Source organism: Oncorhynchus keta, chromosome 28 (genome assembly GCF_023373465.1).
Source record: "Oncorhynchus keta strain PuntledgeMale-10-30-2019 chromosome 28, Oket_V2, whole genome shotgun sequence".
NCBI lineage: Eukaryota > Metazoa > Chordata > Actinopteri > Salmoniformes > Salmonidae > Oncorhynchus > Oncorhynchus keta.
In genome coordinates this window covers 44,920,662-44,944,742 of record NC_068448.1, presented here as the reverse complement: position 1 = coordinate 44,944,742, position 24,081 = coordinate 44,920,662, and the positions used below count along the sequence as shown (strand labels likewise).

At 45.7% G+C, this 24,081-nt stretch overlaps 1 protein-coding gene across 14 annotated transcripts in view; it reads left to right on the top strand.

Moving 5' to 3' along the window:
* The window catches only part of LOC118361472 (protein scribble homolog), a 128,062-nt gene that overhangs the window by 92,239 nt on the left and 11,742 nt on the right, over positions 1 to 24,081 (top strand). For 8 of the 14 annotated variants that reach the window (XM_052483144.1, XM_052483149.1, XM_052483141.1 and 5 more), the window contains 18 exons: positions 1,719 to 1,982; positions 2,488 to 2,598; positions 2,738 to 2,914; positions 3,092 to 3,208; positions 3,321 to 3,509; positions 3,616 to 3,735; positions 4,079 to 4,135; positions 4,467 to 4,523; positions 4,757 to 4,837; positions 10,901 to 11,329; positions 13,068 to 13,139; positions 15,368 to 15,436; positions 15,663 to 15,794; positions 16,997 to 17,047; positions 17,950 to 18,112; positions 19,345 to 19,561; positions 19,734 to 19,826; positions 20,021 to 20,203. In XM_052483144.1, coding sequence (XP_052339104.1) covers positions 1,719 to 1,982; positions 2,488 to 2,598; positions 2,738 to 2,914; positions 3,092 to 3,208; positions 3,321 to 3,509; positions 3,616 to 3,735; positions 4,079 to 4,135; positions 4,467 to 4,523; positions 4,757 to 4,837; positions 10,901 to 11,329; positions 13,068 to 13,139; positions 15,368 to 15,436; positions 15,663 to 15,794; positions 16,997 to 17,047; positions 17,950 to 18,112; positions 19,345 to 19,561; positions 19,734 to 19,826; positions 20,021 to 20,203 — 2,582 coding nt within the window. Of the gene's footprint in view, positions 1 to 1,718; positions 1,983 to 2,487; positions 2,599 to 2,737; positions 2,915 to 3,091; positions 3,209 to 3,320; positions 3,510 to 3,615; positions 3,736 to 4,078; positions 4,136 to 4,466; positions 4,524 to 4,756; positions 4,838 to 10,900; positions 11,330 to 13,067; positions 13,140 to 15,367; positions 15,437 to 15,662; positions 15,820 to 16,996; positions 17,048 to 17,949; positions 18,113 to 19,344; positions 19,562 to 19,733; positions 19,827 to 20,020; positions 20,204 to 24,081 lie in introns of those variants that run through there. The other 6 variants (XM_052483153.1, XM_052483152.1, XM_052483154.1 and 3 more) reach the window with 4 other exon arrangements.

Genomic DNA, 24,081 nt, shown 5'->3' with positions numbered 1-24,081 from the left:
TTATTATAGTACTAATATACAGCTTTATGGCAACGTGATGTGCTTCCCTTCTAAACAATAAGGATATGAGTCTAAACCAGGGGTTGGAACCCAAATTATTTTCCAATCGTTTTGTTCTAAACAGAACCACTATTTATTTCATTCCGTTCCACTATTTCGAACAGCAAAATAAAGTTATGAAGCGGTTCTAACCAAAAATAAGTCATGATTTATATTGTTTCTTTCTGTTCCTTTTTAAGCCTCTGAATGTTTATTTATTTATTTAGCTTAAATTTGTTGACAAATGGAATAGAGCAGCTTGTTATGGAGCCGGTAAGCCATGTACATGCATTTGACAGACAAGTGTAGTGGAGGGTGCGACTTGCAACTGAAATTGAGAGTGAGGAGAGCGCTGGGCATCTTGTTGTTATGACATGCGTTATCTATGTTAGGCCCACAGAATTATACCCACAGAATTATATCTAGTGGTAAGTTACCATGATGGAGCATTCAAGCTTCAGATTAACTCACTCACTGAGCGACTTCTATGAAGGAACTTTGAGTGTCTTTGAACTTCAGTGTTTGCTTAACTAACGTTGGACCAGAGCTTGCTCTAGATCATGACTCTCAGTTCCATGACATTACACGTAATACTGCCTAGAGCTATCGAGAGCTAGACCAGAGCCAGCTCTTGATCATGACTCTCAGTTCCATGACATTACACGTAATACTGCCTAGAGCTATCGAGAGCTAGACCAGAGCCAGCTCTAGATCATGACTCTCAGTTCCATGACATTACACGTAATACTGCCTAGAGCTATCGAGAGCTAGACCAGAGCCAGCCCTTGATCATGACTCTCAGTTCCATGACATTACACGTAATACTGCCTAGAGCTATCGAGAGCTAGACCAGAGCCAGCTCTTGATCATGACTCTCAGTTCCATGACATTACACGTAATACTGCCTAGAGCTATCGAGAGCTAGACCAGAGCCAGCTCTTGATCATGACTCTCAGTTCCATGACATTACACGTAATACTGCCTAGAGCTATCGAGAGCTAGACCAGAGCCAGCCCTTGATCATGACTCTCAGTTCCATGACATTAAACGTAATACTGCCTAGAGCTATCGAGAGCTAGACCAGAGCTAGTCAACAAGCTAGCAACACCAAAATGAAAACACGTCTTACCTTTTTTGTAGTTAATAAGTCCAATGTGAAACTTGATAACTATAATTCGCATAGAAAAAGTGAATCCATTGTTCTCGATTTAAAAATATCTCCCTAATTTATTAATCATACCTGTAACGTCAGTAGCTACAGTAGACTATGCTTGCTTCGGAGGGAAGGGAGAGGCAGGTAGCCTACACACACATACACACTGGCAAAGATTTTCAGCTGGCAGGTAGACATTGAAACAAGTTTGAGTGACAGCGATGGCTTTTTTTCTCTTTCTTTTTTGACACTGGACAATATGCCTGAAATGTAACATTTAGTTATTAACCGGTTCCTGTGCTTTTAAAATAAGTTATTTTCCAGAACAGTATATATCACTTTCGTTCTTGGTTCTGTTCTTCAAAAAATGTCATTATTTTCCGGTTTTCTGTTCCCTGAACCGGTTCCAACCCCCGAACACATAGCTCTCTTCCCTCACTGAACCTCTAGTCCTGAGTGTTGCACACTGTGTTTAGTCAGTCAGCCTACTGACGCCTGCCCTCATTGGTTGTGCCGTTCGATCCAGATCAATGGCGTAGACATGACCGAGGCCAGGCATGACCAGGCAGTAGCGCTGCTTACCGGCACCTCTCCCACCATTGCTCTCCTGGTGGAGCGTGACCAGGCCGAGCCGGGCACCCCAGGGGGCTCCCCGGGCCTGTCCCGTGCCCGCGCCCACTCCCCCCCACCTCCAGAGCCCTCTGACTCACCTGACCAGGAAGAAGGCAACGACGACTCCAGCCTCTTGCCCCACGGGAGCCAGCCGCTGGAGGACGAATACCCCATCGAGGTGAGAAGGGAGCGAACGAAGCGGGTGGAAAAATGGTATAGTACTATGTTATGGGGATAGTGGTGAGTTACCATGATGGAGCATTCAAGCTTCAGATTAACTTTAGATTTAATACCTTTACATTAGGCTTTTATCTCGAATGCTCTACAGCTCAAGAAAAGATGGTGCAAGGTACGAATGCTTAGTTCTGACATAGCATAATAAACCTAGGATGGTGTAGTGGGGCCCAGTGAAATGCAGCAAGACCTGGAGTCTGTTCCATTGACTTAGAGCTTAGGCCTATGTCTTATCTCATACCTGTCTTCAAGTAGATATAGTAGATCCATGGATAGTTTGTGTTCCTTGTCTAATAGAAGTTATTGACTTAAAGATTGAGTGTATTTGGGACACGGATGTTTTCCCGAATTCCTGTCATATCTCCTGATTCTGTATTTGTAGAGCCCATATCGTTGAACCATGTACCTCAAATGAAACAACACTGTAGCTTCACTTCCTCTCCTGACAGGAAGTGGCGTTGGTGAAAGCGGGCGGCCCCCTGGGACTGAGCATCGTGGGAGGCAGTGATCACGCCAGTCACCCGTTCGGCATCAACGAGCCTGGCGTCTTCATCTCTAAGGTTTCTCTCTTGCTCCCTCCCTCTCTCTCTCAATTCAAAAGGCTTCATCTCTCTGTCGCTCTCGGTCTCTCTGTCGCACTCACTCCCTCTCTCTCATTTTCCCGGGTTTGTGTATTTCACCCTCGCCTGCCTGTGCTAGGTGATCCCACATGGCTTGGCGTGTCAGAGTGGGCTGCGGGTGGGGGACAGGATACTGGAGGTGAACACCATCGACCTGCGCCACGCCACCCACCAGGAGGCTGTTAAAGCCCTGCTCTCCAACAAGCAGGAGATCCGCATGCTGGTGCGCAGGGACCCCTCGCCTCCCGGGATGGAGGTGACGTCTCTTAGACCCACATGTGTTCACAGAAATAGGCCTACACAGTAGACCCACATACGTGCACACACAGCTTCTGTCCCTTCACACACACACACACACACACACACACACACACACACACACACACACACCCACCAACCAGTCCCATCTCCTGATCTATGTGTCCCATTACAGGAGATAGTGATCCAGAAGCAGCCTGGAGAAAAGCTGGGCATCAGCATCCGCGGCGGTGCCAAGGGCCACGCTGGCAACCCCTTCGATGCCACCGATGAGGGCATTTTCATATCCAAGGTACCTGGAACCCACCTTGTCATTCTATTCCCCTTGGAATACGGCCAATGAATGACCTCCTTTGATATATTGACTCCTCTTAACCCCCCCATCCCTGCATCACCCCCTGTAGGTGAGCTCCAGCGGTGCGGCGGCCAGGGATGGCCGTCTGCTTGTGGGCATGCGGATCTTGGAAGTGAGTAACCACAGCCTGCTGGGCATGACCCACACGGAGGCTGTACGCGTGCTCCGCGCCGTGGGAGACACCCTGGTCATGCTGGTGTGTGACGGCTTCGACCCTGGCAACTCTGCCTCTGTAGAGGTGAGGGAAACGGATTAACATGCATTCCGGGTTGAAATGATCTCTAGATACAGAGTCAGATCCAAATCGGATGCCATGTTAATAGCGCGTCTTTGTTTAATCTCAGGCGTCACCGGGCATCATTGCCAACCCGTTTGCCGCAGGCATCGTGCGTAAGAACAGCATGGAGAGCATCTCCTCTATAGACCGAGACCTGAGTCCCGAGGAGATGGACATCCTACAGAAGGTGAGAATAATATGACACACAGCCAGTGTGAGGGTCTGCACTCAGGCTTCAGTGGATGGTGTCCGGTGCTTGGGAGAAAAACCTGAGTGTAGAATTACGTTGGTACTCGCACTCAACCCAACGAGGCCGAGAAGCTAAAATATATTTAATTTAATCCATGCTCGAAAGAATAACAAAAACTGTTAGTGCAAAGTGAAGAAAAAAAATAAGCATATGTTTGAACTACACACACACTCACACACACAGACTCTCTCTCACACACACACACACACACACACATACAAACACAGGGGAAAACGGAGTAGATCACTTTTTTTTTTTTGACCTAAAATCTATTTCCTAGGAGGTGGAGATGGTGCGAGAGACGTCCCAGTGGGAGAGAGAAGAGATGGAGAAGGTGGTGAGTGAGACTATGTAGCCAAGTCCTACCTCGCATGCTTTTTCTGCTACTGTGGCAAATAAACAGAGCCCTTTTCTAATGTGTGTGGGTTCTATCCTTTCTCTCCCTTTCTCTCTTTTCTTCTACCCTTTCTCTGCCTCCCCCCACCCTCCTCCTTCCCCTCAATGTCTGGGTCGTCCATACACCACTCCCATCTCCACTCACCCCACCTCCACTTAATTACTCCATCTCGTTTGTCTTTTATCCCATTTCACCTGCATGTCATCCCCTGTTTTCCATTATCTGTGTGGCTGGGTGTCCTCCCCTCCCCTCCCCTGTCCTCTCTGTGAAGGAGCGCATGCGTTTGGAGCGTGAGGAGGATACTCGCCTGCTAGAAGAGGAGACCGAGGTGAGACCGGTACCCCCTGGGCCTCAGTCTTCAGCTCAACCAACTGCCTCCCTGTCAGAGAGGTGGACAGCTCCAGAGGATTTTACTATAGCCTCTGAGATGTTTTGCAACCTGTTGCGCTTCAATGCATATTTATGTAATGATGAAGTTACTTCCTTACAGAGTGACACATGAGAGGGAAGTAGTTTTCCCCCACTATGTCTGACACTCCACCCTCATCCCCTTTCCCTCAGAACCTGGGCACTGGGCCTCTGAAACTGGACTACCGGACGCTGGCCGCACTGCCCACCACCGCTCTCCAGAAGGTCAACAGGGTAAGTAAGAAATATATAGGAATTAGTTTACTTGAAAGGTAACTCTTATAGTAGACCTCTTATAAGACCTGTGAACCTTGACTAAGGCTGTGAAATGCCTGGAATTGTCTGCTGACTATCTTGGAAATGGTCCCTTTGGGCCCAGAATAGAACTCCCTGTGGAATCCACCCTGTTTATCTCCCGGGAAACCCTCTGTGGCCAGAGGCCAAGCAGGTGCCTCTGGAGGCTAGGGGGAGAATGTGACCCAACCCCCCATCCCCTCCCGATGTTCACAACCCTGACTTCTGCCTTCCTCACCAACGCCTTGGGCCCAAAGAATCGATTGCCTCTACAATGGAATGGAACCATTCCATTCACTTCTGTGATATGATGAGATGCTACATTCCAAAACAAGCTGCATTTGTTTCATCATGCACGCCATGTCAATGCATCCGTCTACCTTGGCTTGAAGACATCGTTTCAAGAAGAAACTGAGATGAATCGAAGGGTGAGGACACAAGAAAAACTGAAGGCTGCCTTTCACATCATTAGCTGGAATGCTGGATGGAGGGAAATAGAAGAGAAATGATGCAGACAAAATGGTTGGTACCTGTTTCAGTAAAAAGCACCGAAGTCGCTGGACTGATTGGAGGAGGTGGGTAAAGGGGGGACAGCTGGCTGTTATTTTAAACTTAGGATAGGAGGGGAGTGGGAGGGGTGCAGGCGAGAGTGTCCCAATGTGTGGGCTCTATCAGTCAGTCAGTCAGTGTCCCTGGAAGAGTTTGGAGCTACCCTGGTCCCTACCCTGCACCCCTGGTCCCAACAGCCTACAGTGAGTATAGGGACAGCGCCAGGCAGGGCAACTGGGCTGGGCTCTTCTGTCTTTCTTGCACGTTTCCTTCCTTTATTTATGTATTAATGTATTCTACCTTCATTGTGTCAATTCTATATTCTAGCGACATGTGTGAACAGCAGGGATTTTTGCTAAAGCAATAAATTACCAAGGATTTATGAGCTGACATAAAGACATTAGGCCGCTCTCGTACCTGTCACCGTTTTAGGGTATTGCATAGATGCATGTACATGAGAGGCTACAATTTGTGTCAATATTGTAGTTTTTTTCCCAAGCTTAGTTTGTATTAGGGGTCTTTATTGTATTTTGAGATATTTGTTAGCTATTTATTTTATCTTAATGCAACAGTGGTTAGACCTATAAGCTCTACTACTAGGCCATGGGGCTTTTCTGGGAGTGCTTACCCTATATATATTGCCTGCAGCTGTTCTTGCATTATGGCTGTGCATTAGAGTTAGAATGAGGACCCCTGGGTTCCATGACCTGTGTACCCAGGATGATTACCAGTGGTTCTCGTCATGACTCCCTGAGATTTTTCCTGTCGAAATATGTTGGATTTTCATTTTTTGCGATTATTTTATTCCCTGTCTATAGTTTATTTTTATCATAATGTTTATCTGCGATATTCTGACAGCTGAAGTTTGGTCATGTTACGGTATGTAATCATAGTATCTAAGGTATGTAGCAAGTCATATGAAGAAACATGCTTCTTGGCATGAGAAGGGAGCGGTAAGCAGGGGTGTGTCGTGATGAACCACACTTGGCTCCACCCTTCACCCAGGCCTTCTGGGTAAAGTTAGTCTCACCTTGTTGGCATGTTGATCGTCTTTCTTGCACCTCCCCTCCTCCCTCAGGCCTCCAGCCGTAGCCCAGCTGTCCTCAACAGTCTTCTGAGCCTGTGCCAAAAGGGTACTGGTTCACATACCACCCCACCAGGGTTTCCGTTAGCCAGTAATTGACAGATAAAAATGAAAAGCCAATAAAAAAACATTGCGGGGCAAATTGACTTCAAAATAATGCTTTTTATTCATTGATGGAAATGCATTTGACAGTCATGCTTATCAGCCTGTGTATTTGTTATTTATCGCACACGCCTATTTTGAGGGGAATATCGCTTGTCGGACCGCTAGAGTTGCTGCTGCAGCTTCTCAGCTCGTTGCTGCTGAAGAGAAATGTGCCGAAGCTCAGTCATTGCGCAACAAATGTAACCACAATTACATGTTAAAAACAGAGCTTCTCTGTATTTATTTTTTCTCACCTGGTAATTGAAGCGCGCCTCCCTTTCACCCGACAGGTTTATAGGCAACGATAAGCAGGTCACCCACCACTTTACAATGTGAGCTGGAGGCAGTATGCATTTTGAAAACATTTACTTAATTTGTTTGAAACCTGGTTGTTTTACTTCATATATTATGAGGCATGCCTTGGGCGGCAGGTAGCCTAGTGGTTAGAGCGTTGGACTAGTAACCGAAAGGTTGCAAAATCTAATCCCCGAGCTGACAAGTTAAAAATCTGTCATTCTGCCCCTGAACAAGGCAGTTAACCCACTGTTCCTAGACCGTCATTGAAAATAAGAATAGTTAAATAAAGGTCAAATAAAATAAATAAAAATGACCTTGCTTCGAAGTAGCCGAGGCAAAATCCCACCATAGAAATGTGGAGCCAATTATTTTATAAAGACTTCCTCACAGGCCACTGAAACCAGCATTTCTCTCCTGTTCTGTTGGTTTTCAACTTTATTTCGTTGTCCAGAAGCCAAAGGCACAATCCTAGTCATATTAGCAGCCCATCCTAGTTGTTGCATCTTTAGATTCCCCCTCTTTCTAAGTTTCTAACAGATTTTCATCTCTGTTACTTAAGAAAACCGCTCGCGAATTGCATTTTGGAAAATGTTTGAAAATGAGGTTTTATTAGCTGCTTCATTACAGGAGTTGCATGTTCTGTTAAGATGAATTACCATAATCTTAACTCAGCAAAAAAAGAAACGTCCCCTTTTCAGGAACCTGTCTTTAAAAGATAATTCGTAAATGTCCAAACAACTTCACAGTTCTTCATTGTAAAGGGTTTAAACACTGTTTCCCATGCTTGTTCAATGAACCATAAACAATTAATGAACATGCACCTGTGGAACGGTCGTTAAGACACTAACAGTTTACAGACCGTAGGCAATTAAGGTCCCAGTTATGAAAACGTAAGACACTAAAGAGGCCTTTCTACTGATTCTGAAAAACATCAAAAGAAAGATGCCCAGGGTCCTTGCTCAGGAGGCATGAGGACTGCAGATGTGGCCAGGGAAATAAAGTGCAACGTCCGTACTGTGTGAAGCCTAAGACAGTGCTACAGGGAGACAGGATGGACAGCTGATCATCCTCGCCGTGGCAGACCACGTGTGACAACATCTGCACAGGATTGGTACATCCGAACATCACACCTGCGGGACAGGTAGAGGAAGGCAACAACAACTGCCCGAGTTACACCAGGATGCAAAATCCATCAATCAGTGCTCAGACAGTCCGCAATAGGCTGAGAGAGGCTGGACTGAGGGCTTGTAGGCCTGTTGTAAAGGCAGGTCCTCACCAGACATCACCAGCAACAACGTCGCCTATGGGCACAAACCCACCGTCGCTGGACCAGACAGGACTGGCAAAAAGTGCTCTTCACTGATGAGTCGCGGTTTTGTTTCACCAGGGGTTTATGGTTGGATTTGCGTTTATCGTCGAAGGAATGAGCATTACACTGAGGCCTGTACTCTGGAGAGGGATCGATTTGAAGGTGGAGGGTCCGTCATGGTATGGGGCGGTGTGTCACAGCATCATCTGACTGAGCTTGTTGTCATTGCAGCCAATATCAATGCTGTGCGTTGCAGGGAAGATATCCTCCTCCCTCATGGGGTACCCTTCCTGCAGGCTCATCCTGACATGACCCTCCAGCATGACAATGCCACCAGCCATACTGCTCGTTCTGTGTGTGATTTCCTGAAAGGTAGGAATGTCCGTGTCCTGCCATGGCCAGCGAAGAGCCCGGATCTCAATCCCATTGAGCACGTCTGGGACCTGTTGGATCGGAGGGTGAGGGCTAGGGCCATTCCGCCCAGTAATGCCTGAGAACTTGCAGGTGCCTTGGTGGAAGAGTGGGGTAACATCTCACTGCAAGAACTGGCAAATCTGGTGCAATCCATGAGGAGATGCACTGCAGTACGTAATGCATATTGTGGCCATACCAGATACTGACTGTTACTTTTGATTTTGACCCTCCCTTTGTTCAGGGACACATTATGTTAGTCACATGTCTGTGGAACTTGTTCAGTTTGTCTCAGTTGTTGAATCTTATGTTCACACAAATATTTACACATGTTAAGTTTGCTGAAAATAAACGCAGTTGACAGTGAGAGGACGTTTCTTTTATTTTGGTGAGTTTAAAAGTGATTTCTGCCATTCTGAGCACCTAGGGTGGAAGCCTTAATGGGTTACGCACCCAATGCATATGGGTCTGGTAAATTTAAATCTTCCTGGTCATGTTGTCAGGCGACACATTTTCCTAATAGAAACTCTACGCCCCACTGACCTCTGTACTATAGGCCACATTTAACCACCATGTCCGACACCAGCACTACTATGTGTCACAGTTCACGACTGCATGTATTCTTAGTGACACTATTTGGATTGTCACGACATGTCAAGGCCGTGTCTTGGAATGCACGGTCAGTGTAGAACAATGTAGTTCTGAAGACACTAAGCCTCGTCCCACTTTAAGCCCTAGCATTTTTGGCACATTTGAGTTCAAATCCAACCTGGTCGCAGTGGAACGCTCTCTGGGACTCACAATCTTCTGCTGTGTCACTTGGTTGAAGAATATTTGTTTTACTGCATCAAGTTAGTTTCTTATCCAAGGGCCTTATCCGAGGTTTTGTGGGGTATTGTGTCTTGTCATGTTGTGCTTCTTTATAATGAACTCTCTCCTATCGCATATGTGGAGTGTATTGAGGCCTGATTCGTAAGTATAAGGAGTGGACTGAAGCCTAAAGAGTCTAGTGCTGTCTAACTGTACTGATAGTGTGAGTTATTTAAGGCTGGGGCCCAGGCAGGGCAGGCTACTGTTCTGGTTATGTGAGCGTAACTAGAGGGATAGACCACCATTTAATACTTCTGGTATGATGACTTATCTATCTGTCAAGCTCCTCCTTCACAGATTAAAGGAACTGTCACGTGGGCTCGGCTCCTCCGTTACCCACTCAAATCCCTTCAACATTAGAGAAGTTTTGCGTACGAACTGGACGGTAGGCATTTGAGATGTGTGTAGGGTTGAAACATTTCGATAACTTTCCCAAAATTCCCTGGTTTCCCAGAAATTCCGAATCAGGAGGAGAGAATAAGCAGGAAACCGAGGGAATCCTCCAACCAGAATTTCTGGAGATTTTGGGAAAGTTTTGAAACTCTCGTGGTGACAGTACTTTGGATTTTGTGTGTGATTTTACTCTGATCTGGCCAGCCAGTGTCTATTTTAGCTCTTCTCCACACGGCTCCCTATTTCTCTCTCATGTATTTATCTGTCTCCATCCTCATGTCCTCCAGTATGTCTCCCATTTCTTAACATGTAGCGATCTGTCTCCATCCTCATGTCCTCCAGTATGTCTCCCATTTCTTAACATGTAGCGATCTGTCTCCATCCTCATGTACTCCAGTGTGTCTCCCATTTCTTAACATGTAGCGATCTGTCTCCATCTCTTTTTATGTAGCTTGTGCTGCATTATAAATGCAACAACAAAACATTATATATGTATGTATGTATGTATGTATGTATGTATGTATGTATGTATGTATGTATGTATGTATGTATGTATGTATGTATGTATGTATGTATATAATGTTTATATATATATATATAGTTTTTGAATACAGTCATTTGCTAATTAGCATGATTGCTTTACTTTTATGTTTATGGTTGACGCAGCTTGTTTGCCATTAGCCAATCACTGTTCTCAACAAGTTCAAAGCACATGAATGCACACAACTCGTTTCTCCCAATTTCTAAGTAGTTATTTCAGAGTTTCCCCTTTTTGGACATATCTGGACATCACCTACTATTCTGTTTTTTTCCCTCTCTCCCCCTCTGAGTTTAATCTGCATCCCTCTCCTTTCAGATTTGAGTTTTCCTTTTTCCCTCTCTTACCATCTGTCTCACTGTGCCCCCTTTTTCTCTCTCTCTCTCTCTCTCTCTCTCGCTCTCTCAGTTATCTCCTTCTGTCAGTGCAACTGCCCCCATGGAGGCCCCCATTCAGGCCCAATGTTCTTTCACCTTAGAGCCCCTGGGTTTTGACCTGGGGCAGCCCCCCACCTCCCTCTTCCCTCTTCCCCATGCTCTACCTCAGTCCGGCCCCATTATGAACACAGAGGCAGGGCCCTTCTACATGTCCCAGCACTCTCCCAGTCCCTTGATAACCGCCTCCAATCAAGGAGCAGCTAGACAAGAAGCCCTGCCTACTGGTGAAGACGAGGAGGTGGTGGTTCTGGTGGACTCCCAGCCAATCAACTTCACCGAGAACCCCTTCCTGGTGGCCAATCGCAGGGGCAAAGGTTGCCCCCCCTCTGAGCGCATCCTCTCAGGGCCTCCTGTGGGCTACGGGAGTGCGGGAAAACTGCAGCCCTGGTTATTCAGCAAGGCAAGCAGCCTGCCTGCCTGCCTGCCTGCGTGTGTGGGTTTGAGCCAGCATGGTGTGTGGCACTGTGGCCTGGTTTAGGATTAGGAGTTCCTTTTGTCTGTGTGCCAATAGAACATGTTTCAGCCAAGATGTTATAAGGTAGAATGTATGTTATGTGTTTGATTTTTCCATTGTAACAACCGTTAGGCTTACAACCTGATCTGCCTTGTTTTTATTGAGTTCCTCCCTGTAGCAAAGGATACACACTTGTGCGCTTGTATGGCATAATCATTGCCAATCAAACACTGCCAGCCAGGATGACTTGAATGACCAAGATGTGTGAAGTTACCTGTTTTGACGGATGTCTCCTTCACTAACCCTTTGAAAATAAATAGCCATGAGCATGTGACCGCTGGAATTGAGATGGAGAAATCTCCTGCTATGAATGAGTCCGGGGTAAATCCATTTGAAATCAATCACTTTTTGACAGCATCCCTTTTGATTCAAACAAAACTGTCCATACATGTTTTCCCATGGAAGAAGTGATCAGAATGTGACTTTTTGAACATGAATGCCAAAACATTCAGAAAATAAAGCTGCTCAAATTGAACCCATTTTGCATACCCCACAATACCATGAGACATCCATGTCTTCCTCACCGAAAAAGATAAACGGTTGAGTTTGATATAATTTAAAAGCTTACTAACTGTTGTCAAACTATTTTTATTAGTTAACGTCAATTATCTACAAACGTGTAAATTGTTATTTTTTTTTTATTCTCATATGTTGTAGTTTAGACCCTATTTTACATAATCCAAGGTTGTGTCCAAGGTCCCTCCATCGGTTGAGACAACATGTTCCTGAATACAGGGTGGGTGTCGTTTCAATCATAGAAATGGAATGAATAGATTGGACCTATCCCTTCATACCACTGCTATTTAGCTGGTACGCCATTGAACTGTTTATTGTATTGACATTGTAACTTCTACCACAAAGATGACTGCAGGTGCACCCATCGTCGAATGTCAACTTAAATGGTCATGTCTATTCTGTTTCCATGATTTCAACAGATATTCCCATTCAAGTCCGCATTCTCTGACATGTGGACCTCCAACCATTTTTGCGGTACCATTTGACAGTTGAAAGTTCAAATGTAGTCCCATTTATCAGCCAGAACATAACACCCACCCTGTATTCAAGAGCATGCGGTGTCTCAACCGATGGAGGGCACAACACCAAAACCTTAGATTATGTTAAATAATGCTAATATGAAAAAAATAAGTTTACACGTTTAGATAATTGATGTACGATGTTAAAGGGTCACAATGTTTTCCAGAAATTATGAAATAGTTTAACAACCCTTTTTGTAAGCTTTTAAATGATATCAATCGCAGCCGTTTATATTTTCCAGTGATGAAGACATGGATCTCTCATGCTATGGTGGGGTATGCAAAATGGGTCAACTTTGAGCACCTTTAATTTCTGAATGTTTTGGCATTCATGTCCAAACATTACTTTTACATGTGTACTGTTATTTGCTGCACCAGTAGGGTAGCAAAAATCTGGTAACTTTCCCAAAAGTCAAATTTTTTTCCCAGAAATCCTGGTCTGAAGATTTCCAGAATAAGCAGGAAATCTGGAATTTTGCAACCTTACCAATAATAATAACCTGCTTACTCCACAGAGAGTGGAGTTGGTGTATGATGGGACAGCTGCTAAATCTCTCCCCATCTCTCTTTGTCTGTCTGTGTATTCTCAGGCGCCCTCCACTGAGCCCCCAAGGACAGACAGTCCCATTAGAGACGCCCCCTACTCACCAACCACACAACCGGTATGTCCACCCCACCCCAACAACAGCCCTCCTTTCACATCCTCCTTTAAAGTCCCCTCATTCACACCCCTGCTTTCACAGCACCTATATTTGTTCTCTTTTGACATAATCCACTTCAGAGAGGGTAAATGTAGTGTACCTGCTGGTTCTTCCTCCTCCTCCCTCCTTCACCCCCTCACATCCCTCCCTCCCTAGCCCAGTGCTCATCCCTCCCTCCCTAGCCCAGTGCTCATCCCTCCCTCCCTAGCCCAGTGCTCATCCCTCCACCAGCTCCCTGTGTGCAGGCAAGGAGATCCGCTTCGTAAGTGGTCTTCTCTGGCCTGGCTTTGTCTGCTCCGCTTCCATAGACAACTATCAGTGGAGTCTGGCCCTTTGCTATTGTCAGCTGTTTATAATGAGTTGTACTACAGTGAAGCTATACTACAAGTGTACCTTTTTTAAACACACGCATCTGCTGAGCTTGCCATGGCCACTCATTACTGATGCTTTCTCTACTTCATGCAGTAGTAGATTCTGTTTGCATCCCAAATGGCACCCTAGTCCCCCTTCATTGTGCACTACCTTTAACCAGGGCCCATAGGGAATAGGGTGCCATTTGGGATGCGCCCTCTGTTTTTGGAGATTGTTGAGGACCCTACTTGTCATTTGTGCTTTTAATTCTAGCTTTGTTTGAATTTGTAATGAACCCTGACCTTTGCATTGAGAATGATGTTGAAATGTGTTTACCAAGTATCGGAATGTGTTCTGAGTAGGGCTGACACAATTTCTGTGTAACCGACGGTTATGGATGAAGACTGTCATGAAAATAAAATAAGTAATAACCGTTTAAAAAAAAAATCTTCAATTTGCACTCATCAGACTGAAGGACAGATTTCCACTGGTCCTAATGTCCATTGCTCTCGTTTCTTGGCCCAAGCAAGTCTCTTCTTATTGGTGTCCTTTAGTAGTGGTTTCTTTGCATCAATTTGGCCATGAAGGCCTGATTCACACAGTCTCCTATGAACAGTTGATGTTGAGATGTCTGTTACTTGAACTCTGTGAAGCATTTATTTGGGCTGCAGTCTGAGGTGCAGTTAATTGCCGATTTCGGAGGCTGTTAACTCTAATGTTCTTCGGTAACCTAGGCAACACCCCCCACAATCCAACAGCAGCACATAGGATTATAATGAATAGAACAGTCTTGGAACCGCTAACCCTGGCAATTTGACTGGTAACCTCGGAATGCCCTGTATTGTGATGAAATCATTTCCATGATAATGTAGAATTATTTTAACTGTGTCCAATGGAATGTATTTTTTGTAATGTCAGTTGAATCAACAAATCACACCACACATTGATGGGTACACTTCCTCCTTTGCTCCTATGGGTAATGGGTACACTCACAATGGCTGCCAGTCCAACAATTGCTGGCAGCATACCACCCTGTATCCCACTGCTCACTTGCCTTTGAAGCGAAGTAGGGTTGGACCTGGTGGGGCCCTGGATGGGAGACCAGATGCTGCTGGAAGTGGTGTTAAAGGGCCAATAGGAGACACTCTTTCCTTTGGTTTAAAAATATATATATATATACTTGTTGTAAGAGTAGGGGTGTTAACCCTGCTGTCCGGGCTGAATTCTCAATCTGGCCCTCATACTGTCATGGCCACCTAATCATCCCCAGCTTCCAATTGGCTCATTCATCCCTCCTCTCCCCTGTAACTATTCCCTGGGTTGTGATATAAATGAGAATGTGTTCTCATTCAACTTCCCTGGTAACAGAAGTATAAAATAAAATACAATTATGCCATTATTTACTTGAATGGGGATGCCCATTCTATTCATTCTATTTCTATGGCAGCACATGCAGTGAGAACGGTTATTACGGCGACAGCCCTAGCTCTGAGCGTATGTGTTACAGATTTCAGAGCTAGTGTTCATTTTGCATCGTCAGGTTAGCCCAAGTCAGGGTAGTAATTGCGAAACCATTTTTATTTTGTGTGCACGTTTGTGTGAGAACCATGTTTGCACCTGTAGAAAGGGCGCCTGTATGTTGAAAGCTCCGGGGCGAAGTTTTCCTCTGGGAACAGATTTAGTATCAGTTTCCCCTCCCCAAAACTGACCCAGGAACACCGTCTAGGGGTAACTTCACCCTACACCTATGTTGAAATATTAGCATCGGGGTGTGTGGCTGGCTTGTCATGTAAGCCGTCATGTCAACTCCATGCATTATTCTGTATTTCTTTTTTCAGGCAAGCATTCATTTCACCCCTACTGCACTGCCTGCCAAGGAGGAAATCTCACCACTGAGTCCCTATGAGGTATTGACCTTAAATCCTGTCATAGAGAATGAATGGGGCAAGATCTGTGCTCTCATTGCCCATCATTGACAGTAAACATTCATAGTCCGTTCTCTGTGCTCAGACTGTTGTTCCATCCCAAATTGCACCCTAAGTCCCTAGAAAAAGGGAATAGGGTGCAATTTTGGACATTGCCTGCATTGAAATATATGACGTTAACGTCTTTTGTTGTGGTTTTCTCTTCCAGACAAGGCCAGGTGCCATCCAGCCCCTCTCCCGTGGTGGCGGGCGGCCGATCACCTCGCCAGCCACTCCGGACGGACACAGCAGCCCCAATCCCTTCCAGCATGGCCCCTCCCCCATCAACTCTCAGACCTTTGTAAGACCCCTCACCACCACGTAGGGTGAGGGTGAGACCCCCCCCCCTCCCGATCATGGGTGCCGTCTCACAGCAGTGTCATTGATGTTCATCGCAACTATTTCCTACTATTTGTAGAAGCTACTTACCAAGGAGTTTGAGCTGGGTCCCTGTCCATGCATTCGTTTGCGCACAGGGACTCGCTGTAAAAGCACTGTTGTTGAAGACAAGCGCCGTAAAAGTGGACTTGCATTCTCAGCGAGATTTATCTAAGTCGCTACTACTGTAGCCAGAGCCAACCAATGGCTCACAGGCAGGGGAGTTCTGAAATGTTTCATTCCGTCTGGTGATTGGGCTAACCCTACCTCATCATCCAACTGCTATAAAGCAGCTATGGGTTGAATCTCAGCAATCTCAACAATCTCCCATGTTCCTGTATATAATGCCACCGCCGCAGAGTTGCGCACACATTATCTGAGTGCCATATCTTCAACAAGGCAGGCACAGCCTCATTCGCCCACCCCTACTGTCTGTCTCTTGCACATCCCCCTTCGCATCATCGTTTCTCCACCTTGTTCTCACGCTGTCTTCTTCAGCTTTTCAGTTTTTTTCTCATAGTCTGCCCCTCTCCTTGTTCCTCTCTTCCCTTTGGCTCGTCCCACTTCATGGACCCCCCCCGCCTCTCCCCAGCTGCAGCCTCGTGCCCCCTCCCCCGACACGATCGATGAGTTCCCCCTGAACCCCAAGCAGGCATACAAGGCATTCGCCGCCGTGCCTCACTGGCTGGCTGTGCTGGAGCCTCCCCCGCAGGTCGCCCCACCCAGGCACCCCGTGGGCCCCAGCCAGCATGCTGTGATGGTCGTCGTCACTGTTTTAGTCGCTCCGCCCCCCCCCCTTCACGACTGACGCAGGCCCCCCACCCTCAAAGCCTGTAACCGTGCTCCGTACTGTGTTGGAATGCAGTTGTGTTGTACTCTTTGTTTTTGTACTGGTGGTGCGTGCTGTTCACAATTTCCATTCTGAAAGCGATCATTGATCATCAGCCGTCTGTGTCTGGTTGAGATGCGACTTCTCAGCACATTCTCATCACCTTGCCTGCTTTGTGTCCATAGAAATAGATTCCATCTCTGATTCTATTCCTATGTTTGTGCCTCTCCACAGTCTGTTCCAATGGCTGCCTCCTGTTTCCCTCTCACACGTTCTCTTCTGTGTCTTATCGACAGGATCTGTTTGGCGAGAGGAACAACGTCCACCACAATCAGCCTTCTCCAGAGGTTAGCGTTTGTATCACCAGTGACAATACAAATTAATGGCCATACGTGTGGTTTTTGTTGTCTGTGTGATATCAAATGAGTTTGAATGGCAACGCAGGTCAGTGTGTGTTAATGTTAATTAGAAGACGTTGAAAAAGTGCTGATAAAACCTGCTTAAAGTGACATTGGCGGTTGGTCATGTCCCATTTGGCTGACACTTCGGTGACGAGACCACTGTAGACATGTGGTTCTTTCAGCCTGAGCTGAACAACGAGGTGTTTGAGGATGAGGGGGACGGGGGAATGGGTATGGGTCAGGCAGCCCCCGTCTCTCCCCGACCCTCCCTCTCCTCTGACTGTCTGGACTATATGAGTCTGGCAGCAGTGCCACGCCTCTACAGAGCCTCCATGGACATGCCCCCAATCGAGCTCAGATCGGGCTGTGGTCTCCTTTGCTTTGGTGGTGATTGCAGTGTCTATATCACTGTTATTTACAGTGAGAAGGGGCGGCGGTGCTACATTTGGTGTCAGAGGTGGGATCCTGTCAATAAATCCTCCTCAGAATCATCGTAGCTAGTGGTGGTTGGGTTGTGATTCGACTGCCTAATTTATGTTTTTCCCCACCTGCTTAACAATCAATGAATACTGTGCTGGATATACAGTAACACTTCCATAACTCTGTGATGATTCTCAATTGAAATGGTCAAATCAAAGTATTTCAGTTTATTTTTAAAAAATCCTCATATTTTTATGGACTTTTTGTGGGATCTTTTTTTTATTTTTATGGACTTGTTTTGGGATCTGGCTTATGTCTGTGCCCATTGAACATTTGATTGGGCAGGTCGAAACCAACCTCTGTCCCCATGGCCCTGTTTCTCTTCCACCATCCTAACCACCCTATCCCCATGGTCCCCTCCCCCACAGACTCCATCACCTGGTGGCAGAGACGACCTGGCGCAGCGCTCCTTCAGGGACAGACAGAAGTACTTTGAAATCGACATGAAGCAGCAGGCGCCCGACACCAAGCCCAAATGCCGCGTTTCCCTGGTTGGAGCAGACGACCTGAAGAAGATGAGGGAGGAGGAAGGTTTGTGCCAGCCAGCTCCTTTATTTCAAGCCCAAATAATACCCTTCACCCCCTTCTAGGGTTGCACATTTCTAGGTTTTGCAGAAATCCTGGTTGGAGGATTCTGAATTTGCTGATTAATCTTCATGATTCCGGTACTACTCCAGGAATGAAGGAAAATCTTTTGGGGGAAACTTACAGGAATCTTGTTACTCTACCCCCTTCTGAAAATGGTACAACTCTCTGGTTCATTTTGGTCAGAGAGACTAATGCTGCCTTCAAAACATATCTTAAATTCTTAAATACCAGCATGCGACTTGGAAATATCTACTAGAACGCCCCTCCAACTGGTAATTAGTAAGTGGGAAATGGTCTCATCTGAGCTCAAATCAAATTATATTTGTCACATACACATGGTTAGCAGATGTTAATGCGAGTGTAGCGAAATGCTTGTGCTTCTAGTTCCGACAATGGAGTAATAACCAACGAGTAATCTAACCTAACAATTCCACAACTACTACTTTATACACACAAGTGTAAAGGGATAAAGAATATGTACATGAAGATATATATGATTGAGTGATGGTATAGAACGGCATAGGCAAGATGGTGGATGGTGGAGAGTACAGTATATACATATGAGATGAGTAATGTAGGGTATGTAAACATAAAGTGGCATAGTTTAAAGTGGCTAGTGATACATGTATTACATAAAGATGCAGTAGATGATATAGAGTACAGTATATACATATGAGATGGGTAATGTAGGGAATGTAAACATTATATTAAGTGGCATTGTTTAAAGTGGCTAGTGATACATTTTTTACATCAATTTCCATTATTAAAGTGGCTGGAGTTGAGTCAGTATGTTGACAGCAGCCACAGTATGTTAGTGGTGGCTTCTCACATGCTAAACGCTGACGTCACATATAATAGAAATTACCTCGATAACCGCATTTTTGGCAGTTAAATGCAACAACAAAACATTATTTAAATGCAACCCAAAAACATTATTTATATATATTTTTTTATCTGTTAATCTGGTTTTTGAACACTAATTTGTTTACAAGCATGGAAGCTGTACTTTTAGTGCAGGTTGACGCAGCATTCTCAACGAGTTCAAAGCATGTGAAGCCAAGCAACTCGTTGCTCCCAGTTTACAAGTATTATTTTCAGAGTTTCCCACTTGTTATGAACGCAGCATAAGCTCTGATGAATGGAATCCTAATGGAACTATGTTTCTACAATCCCAGAGAGGAGATTCGAGCAGCGGGCACGGGAGTACCTGATGGATGAAGATGACGAGGAGGAGGATGACCTGGTGAAGCAGATGGGAGTGTTGAAGGCCACGGGCAAAGTGGTGCTGGACGGGGTGGAGTACAAGGTGGAGCCTGTAGCCACCCCCCACAGGCACTGTAACACGCCCCCCAGCTACAGCGCCACACCCCCTAGCTACTGTGGCAGCTCAGGGTACGGGCTTTTCTCTTGAATTTATTAGGAAATGTACTTTAAATTAAGATTGATTTGATTGCTGATCATTATCAGATGCCTTTGTTTTGAGTAATGGAAGATTATATTGTGAGTTTTATTTTATTTTAAATTCAGCGAATTAATGTTCCCTCATTTATGTTTGTGACCATAGGCCCTCGTTAGTGGATGGTAAAGGAGACTCCCAGAGGAATTCCTTAGAGGAGAGCTTCAAGCTGGAGCAGCAGAGGCCCAACTCCATGACTGGGTAAAGACAACCAAACATGTCCGAGTTTTTAAATCACAAATTCATGTATGTGTTGATTATTATAGTCTTTGCAGTGGTGACGCATCTCCCAAACGTGTGTGTGTGATTCCCAAGTCTCCTGCAGTGTGTGTGAGGTGTTATGTGGAGTGTTAGCAGTGTGTTTTGACATTTTGTGTTCCTCCATCTCCACCCAGTCTGATCCCAGTGTACCCTGGAGAGTCGGGGGCTCCCATCCGGACAGCCAAGGCAGAACGGAGGCAACAGGAGCGCCTGAGGATGCAGAGTCCAGAGCTGGCCCCAGCTGGAGACAAGGACCTCTCCCCCTCCGAGAAACGGGCTCTGGAAGCCGAGAAGAGAGCCATGTGGAGGGCAGCAAGGTACACACTTACACACACAGAATCAAGTCACACACACAATCACAAAAGTACATTTCAATATGTGTGAACAAAATAAAGAGACATAGATCAATATTCTCTAAATACTGAGCGAGGTAGAGAACTAGGAGATTCCTCTTTGGGAAGGCAATCTATTTTTCTGTGTTTCTACTATTTTTGTTTTTGTCACCATGCTTGAAAATATGTAGAGTGGTACTTGCCTCAAACATATTCAGGACATAAAGTTAATTTCGATAGCGCGCTGGACTTCGGGCTAGAAGGGTTCGAGACCTGCTCCCTGCCTGTTTCATCACTCAACGAAAATATAGGCCTAGTCCTCTGTTGCTATCTAAGCCGGCTGGCCGTTCATTCTGTCGGTTAGGCTGTCAGAGACGCGACCCAGTCTTTTTTGTTATATATGTGTGGACACGACCCAGTCGTTCTTTCTAAATGTGCCGTTGCCATGCTGCCTGTAAACCATGCAGCTAGAATAACAGCTGCATATCATTTCACCTGTTTTTCGATTGACACTTCTTTCTTTTTATCCATCAAAATGTATTGTAACGACCCTGACTGACGACTGGCTGAGAAAATACGTTCATTTTCAAGAGGACAGTGGAGATTAAAAACACTGCTCAAAAAAATAAAGGGAACGCTTAAACAACACAATGTAACTACAAGTCAATCACACTTCTGTGAAATCAAACTGTCCACTTAGGAAGCAACACTGATTGACAATACATTTCACATGCTGTTGTGCAAATGCAATAGACAACAGGTGGAAATTATAGGCAATTAGCAAGACACCCCCAATAAAGGAGTGGTTCTGCAGGTGGTGACCATAGACCACTTCTCAGTTCCTATGCTTCCTGGCTGATGTTTTGGTCACTTTTGAATGCTGGCGGTGCTTTCACTCTAGTGGTAGCATGAGACGGAGTCTACAACCCACACAAGTGGCTCAGGTAATGCAGCTCATCCAGGATGGCACATCAATGCGAGCTGTGGCAAGAAGGTTTGCTGTGTCTGTCAGCTTAGTGTCCAGAGCATGGAGGCGCTACCAGGAGACAGGTCAATACATCAGTAGACGTGGAGGAGGCCGTAGGAGGGCAACAACCCAGCAGCAGGACCGCTACCTCCGCCTTTGTGCAAGGAGGAGCACTGCCAGAGCCCTGCAAAATGACCTACAGCAGGCCACAAATGTGCATGTGTCTGCTCAAACGGTCAGAAACAGACCGACGCCTGACGTTCACAGGTGGGGGTTGTGCTTACAGCCCAACACCGTGCAGGACGTTTGGCATTTGCCAGAGAACACCAAGATTGGCAAATTCGCCACTGGCGCCTGTGCTCTTCACAGATGAAAGCAGGTTCACACTGAGCACATGTGACAGACTTGACAGAGTCTGGAGACGCCGAGGAGTACGTTCTGCTGCCTGCAACATCCTCCAGCAAGACCGGTTTGGCGGTGGGTCAGTCATGGTGTGGGATGGCATTTCTTTGGGGGGCCGCACAGCCCTCCATGTACTCGCCAGAGGTAGCCTGACTGCCATTAGGTACCGAGATGAGATCCTCAGACCCCTTGTGAGACCATATGCTGGTGCGGTTGGCCCTGGGTTCCTCCTAATGCAAGACAATGCTAGACCTCATGTGGCTGGAGTGTGTCAGCAGTTCCTGCAAGAGAAAGGCATTGATGCTATGGACTGGCCCGCCCGTTCCCCAGACCTGAATCCAATTGAGCACATCTGGGACATCATGTCTCGCTCCATCCACCAACGCCACGTTGCACCACAGACTGTCCAGGAGTTGGCGGATGCTTTAGTCCAGGTCTGGGAGGAGATTCCTCAGGACACCTCATCAGGAGCATGCCCAGGCGTTGTAGGGAGGTCATACAGGCACGTGGAGGCCACACACACTACTGAGCCTCATTTGGACTTGTTTTAAGGACATTACATCAAAGTTGGATCAGCCTGTAGTGTGGTTTTCCACTTTAATTCTGAGTGTGACTCCAAATCCAGACCTCCATGGGTTGATAAATTTGATTTCCATTGATAACTTTTGTGTGATTTTGTTGTCAGCACATTCAACTATGTAAAGAAAAAAGTATTTAATAAGAATATTTCATTCATTCAGATCTAGGATGTGTTATTTTAGTGTTCCCTTTATTTTTTTTGAGCAGTGTATATACTGAACAAAAATATAAACGCAACAATTTCAAAGATTTTACTGAGTTACAGTTCATCAGTCAAATTGGAATAAATTAATTTGGCCCTAATCTATGGATTCCACATGACTGGGCAGGGGTGCAGCCATGGCTGGGCCTGGGAGAGCATAGGCCCACCCACTGGGTTGCCAGGCCCAGCCAATCAAAATGTTGTTTTTTTCCCCACAGAAATGAAAAACCCACATTACAGACAGAAATACCTTCTCAGCATTTATATTTTTGTTCAGTGTAATATTGAAACTATGTTGCAAATGTCTAGAGACAGACAGCAACGTTGTTTCAACTAAAAGTTAGGCTAGAAGTGGGGAAATAATGTCTAGATCCCTTTACAGTGGAGATCAAGTTAATGAATTGGCTGGCTGTGCTGATGGGACAGTGGATGAGCATGATTTCTCAGATGGAACAGAAAACAAGATTCACATTTTTGTGTCATAGGCTTACCGGTGCAAAATGTTTTTTTTAGTATGGCTTAGAACGCGTCTCTCGGCCAATCATAAAGCTTGTTTTTACCAACCCGTTGTAGGAAAATCATGTTAAACACTGTTATTGCACACAGAGTGAGTCCATGCAACTTGTGAAACTTACAGTGCCTTCTGAAAGTATTAAGACCCCTTCCCTTTTTCTACATTTTGTTATACTTAAGATTTATTTAAAAAATCAAATAAAAAGTCTAATCTACACACACTACCCCATAAAGACAAAGCGAAAACAGGTTTTTGTACATGTTTACAAATGTATAAAAGGACATACTTTATTTACATTAGTGTTCAGGCCCTTTGCTTTGAGACACTCAAACTGTGTCTCAAATTGCTCAGGTACTTCATGTTTCCGTTGATCAACCTTGAGGATGTTTCGACAACTTGTTTGGAGTCGACCTGTGGTAAATTCAATTGATTGGACATGATTTGGAAAGGCACACACCTTTTAAGAGTAGGTCACACAGTTGACAGTGCATGTCAGAGCAAAAACCAAGCCTTGAGGTCAATGGAATTGTCCATAGAGATCAGAGACAGGATTGTGTCGAGGCACAGATCTGGGGAAGGGTGCCAAAAAGTTTCTGCTGCATTGAAGGTCCCCAAGAACACAGTGGCCTCCATCATTCTTAAATGGAAGAAGTTTGAAACCACCAAGACTCTTCCTAGAGCTGGCCGCCTGGTCAAACTGAGCAATTTTGGGAGAAGGGCCTTGGTCAGGGAGGTGACCACGGTCCCGATGATCACTCTGACAGAGCTCCAGAGTTCATCTGTGGAGATGGGAGAACCTTCCAGAAGGACAACCATCTCTGCAGCACTCCACCAATCAGACATTTATGGTAGAGTGCCCAGATGGAAGCCAATCCTCAGTAAAAGGTACATGACAGCCCAATTGGAGTTTGCCAAAAGGCACTTTAAGGATTCTGATGATGAGAAACAAGATTCACTGGTCTGATGAAACCAGGATTGAACTCTTTGGCCTGAATGCCAAACGTCACGTCTGGAGGAGACCTGGCACCATCTCTAAGGTGAAGCATGGTGGTGGCAGCATCATGCTGTGGGCATGTTTTTCAGCGGCAGGGACTGGGATACTAGTCAGGATCGAGGGAAAGATGAACGGAGCAAGGTACAGAGAGATCCTTGATGAAAACCTGCTCCAGAGCGCTCAGGATCTCAGACTGGGGCAAAGG